This window comes from Capsicum annuum, chromosome 6 (assembly GCF_002878395.1).
Source record: "Capsicum annuum cultivar UCD-10X-F1 chromosome 6, UCD10Xv1.1, whole genome shotgun sequence".
Lineage (NCBI taxonomy): Eukaryota > Viridiplantae > Streptophyta > Magnoliopsida > Solanales > Solanaceae > Capsicum > Capsicum annuum.
In genome coordinates, this window is record NC_061116.1 from 10,069,247 (window position 1) to 10,073,087 (window position 3,841).

The following is a 3,841-nucleotide window of genomic DNA, read 5'->3' on the forward strand; positions in this document are numbered from 1 at the left end:
TAACTGTTTGAAATACCCAACATGGTGAAAGCATAACTATCTATCTTAAAGCCTCTAAATAATATTAGTTGTTGGGATAAGCCCCCAACTAACTCCAACTATCTGAAACAAAAAAGAGTACTAAAAAAATAATTACAACTGGTCCTCAAATGATGAGGACTCACCAAATATCGCTGCTGATGCAATATAGAATCGTACTAAGCGCAATCCAAGTGCTGAGCATCAGAACCTATATTATATGACAATATAACATAGAGGAAGTATATAATCAGTACTTTGAATGTGTTGAGTATGTGAGATGAAAAATATCTAATATAGGCTAAACATGATGCATGTAACATGGTGAACTGATGTAAGACCAAGTAAATAATATGTACTATATGATAAGCTGAACAACTGATTACAAGGTCATTCAAAATCTAAAAATAAACCCTGAACTATGGACTATGGGAGTTAACATTATCCTACATACCCAAATCTACCCAAATCTGAGCTAACAGGGGTCCAAACTATAAATCTAGTTGGATAGGTGTTCAGTACCTTGTCAAGGGTACGAGCATTGACTGACATGGATCCACTAAACTAATGTTTAAAAAAATTAAGGTGGTAATCCTTCTCTGATGAGTGACCCTATATAACCTTTGGTGTCACCGTAGTTCTGAAACTTAGGGACTTCTACTTAAGGTCTCAACCTAACTGATTGGTGAACCTTTATCCCTACTTTTGTTCGATGCTAAGTACTACTCTCAACTGAATGAGACTGATAACTAAAATGCTCAATATAATAATATTTTGAAATTAACAATAAATGCACAATCTGAAGTAGTCAAAAATAAATAGATCAGAGAATATGACATTCACAAGTATATGCATGAGCTCCTAGGTATTAGGTGTTTATAACCCACCAACTTTGAAGGATGCAACTAAATATTGCAATAGTAAAAACTGAATATAATGAGGAATTTCATAATTCAAGTCCCAAAATCAATAATTTATCAATGTAAAGATGTTTTGTCATTCCAAGTATGGGAAGATGCTAAAATCTATGGGAAGACATATATTGATGGTTTAGTTACAGGAATATACTAAAAAATTAAGAAATTTATGCTTTCCATCGAATCCCAAGTTTGAATGGTGAATTTAACTTGAGAAATTGAGTAATCTTTGAGACTCAATAGGTGGAAGGAAATCCATTGAGGAAATCTCACATACCTAGAGATGGAATCGTTGAAGAACTCTTTGGAATTGGAGTTTGAAATTGAAGAACCCTAATTTGCCTTTGGAGTAGAAAATCACCCCTTTTCTCTTTTTGAAGCTAACTGTAGATCGAATTTTGAGTTAATGAGGAATTTATGGCATTTTCACTTATATTACAGCCTTTGATAGGTGTAAATGGTGTAGTTTGTTGTTAAAATATTGTGAAATTACCACAAAACTCCTCTAAAATCATTCAAAAAATCTCTGGAAATAGTCGCGATGACTTAGACTACGATTCGTAGGGCTTGGACATGGGTCATGTCCTAGAGTCATGACCAGAGGACAAAAATTTTGGTTCCTCACTTTTATGACTGAGTACTCCTGACGACTCATGTACTATGACCACGAGTCGTCATGAAGGGTCGTAGTCAAAGGATTGAAAATTCTGATGTACCACTGTTGTGATGACGAGTCCTCCTGATGACTCGTTGTGTCCTATCGATGAGTCATCGTCACTATCAATTTTGACAGTTACTTAGTAAATTAACCACAACCTTTTTAATTCGATACCGGCTTTTAGCGAGACTGGTGGCGTTGGCAAGACAATTCAATCGTCTATATTTTGGTGGGTTTAGAGCTTAAAAACTTGGAGTATTACATCAATTATGAAGCCTTTATAATCTCCAAAAATTAAAAGTTTACACAAATCACACAAAAATACATTGAAAATTGTGTCAATCATCATCACACTCTGAAAATACCACAAAGCAACCACGACGAGGGGTAAAATTGTCAAATCACTCATAAATGAATAATTCACAAAAATAACCAAAAATCAAGTCATTACATAGACCATACAAAGGTATTGAGCTATAACTATCCCTTCATTTAAAGTTTGGTGGATTAATGATCCACCGATTTATTAACTAAAACAATTTTGATCCGCTTTATTCAACCTAATTGAAAATGGAAATAATTGACTATTTCAATATTAGTTTACCGCTTTTAAAAGTACTTTTATTTGTCACCTAGATATACTATATTTAAAAAATATTTACCATCTATAGCAATTATATTATATATTAAAAGTGAATTATGCATGTAATATAGATGTATTAGAAGTTTATTAAAATTTATTTTACTTGTTTTGGTGAAAAAAATACGCTATGTATTAAAAACGGATTATGCATGCAATATAAATATATTGTACTATATACCGAAAGTGAATTTGCACGCAATATAGATGTATTATAAGTGTCTTAAATATACTATGCTTGTTAAGGCAAAAAATCTATACTATTTATTAAAAAAGAATTATGCATATATTAAAATTATAACGCTATAAATAGTAAATAATTTTTTAAATATGATATATATTGGTAAGTTTCCCATTAAAAGTTGATTTGATATGTAGCACGTATTGACTTATGAGAAACACGATCACATTTTTTTTTTTTTTTGTATGTGATGTGCTATATATAGTCAGAATAACAATTTCTTTTTTTAAACATAAAATCGTAAAATTATACGAAAGAAATGAAAAAAAAAACCTTGGCAAAAATTAGGCGGATTAGACTATGATTTCTATTTAATCAACTCAATCTATTCAACCTACATAATCATTGGCGGGTTAGTGACCATTTATGTATTAACTCGGCTCATTTTCCCTGCCCAATTTGCCTATTTGATACTCTAAAATCATAAGTACATTACATTTTTTTACAATTTGATACTCTTAATCATAAGTCTATTACAATTTTTTTTACAAGGTTTTGGGTTCATTCGTTATATGGTCAATTATCGATGTTCTTAGTTACATGGTCAATCTCAAAGGAGATCAATACATAATCGCAGAGAATCTCATGCAACGGTTTGTAATTATGAGTCTTATTTTATATATATAAAAATATTTTCCATACAAATCGAGGAGATATCTTAATAGGGTTAATTTGTTGTCAACCTTTTTGATATAAAAATCTCGGATTTATCTCTTAAAAGAATAATAAATTTGAACGAGATTGCCTATATTTTATATATATGTCAATCTAGTTTACATATATTTCAGGAGAATGGGTTGCTGAATGGCAACTTAAAGATGCAACAAAGGAGGATTACCAAGAGTATGCCAAGGCTCAATTGGAAGTGTTCGGACGTGCAACATTTGGTTGGGCTTATTGGACACTAAAAAATGTGATCAATCATTGGAGTATGGAGTGGATGATCAAGAATGGCTATATCACGCTTTAATTTTTGAAAAATTACATGATAAGAAAAACAACAGTGCCTTAAGTTTTAAAAAACTAGAAAACAACAAATCTGAAGATACATATCTTAACAGATGAAGGTACACGTTCTTTTTTCTTATATAAAACGCGTATATGAAGATACATATATACAAAATCTCTACTAGATGTATTGAGATGCACAACAAATATTATAATTTTTTGAAACCTATGTTGTACCCTGTAGTCTAAATTTCCTTCATTTCTGTGGTTTACCCTTAATTTATTTTGATTCTTATTGTCTACTAAAATCATATTGGGTCAACCCAAATTTAGCAATTTCAAAGCCATTATGTTTAATTTGGATAATCAATATGTTAGAGCATACAATTTAAACATACAACGAAAGCATGATAACAGAT

The 3,841-nt window shown here is 31.0% G+C and overlaps 1 protein-coding gene across 1 annotated transcript in view; it reads left to right on the forward strand.

The window, feature by feature from the left end:
- The window catches only part of LOC107874461 (probable glucan 1,3-beta-glucosidase A), a 38,433-nt gene extending 34,961 nt beyond the window's left edge, over nucleotides 1-3,472 (forward strand). Inside the window, exon 8 of the mRNA XM_047414328.1 lies at nucleotides 3,263-3,472. Coding sequence (XP_047270284.1) covers nucleotides 3,263-3,444 — 182 coding nt within the window. The 3' untranslated portion in view covers nucleotides 3,445-3,472. The remainder of the gene's footprint in view (nucleotides 1-3,262) is intronic.
- Nucleotides 3,473-3,841: the final 369 nt, after the last annotated feature.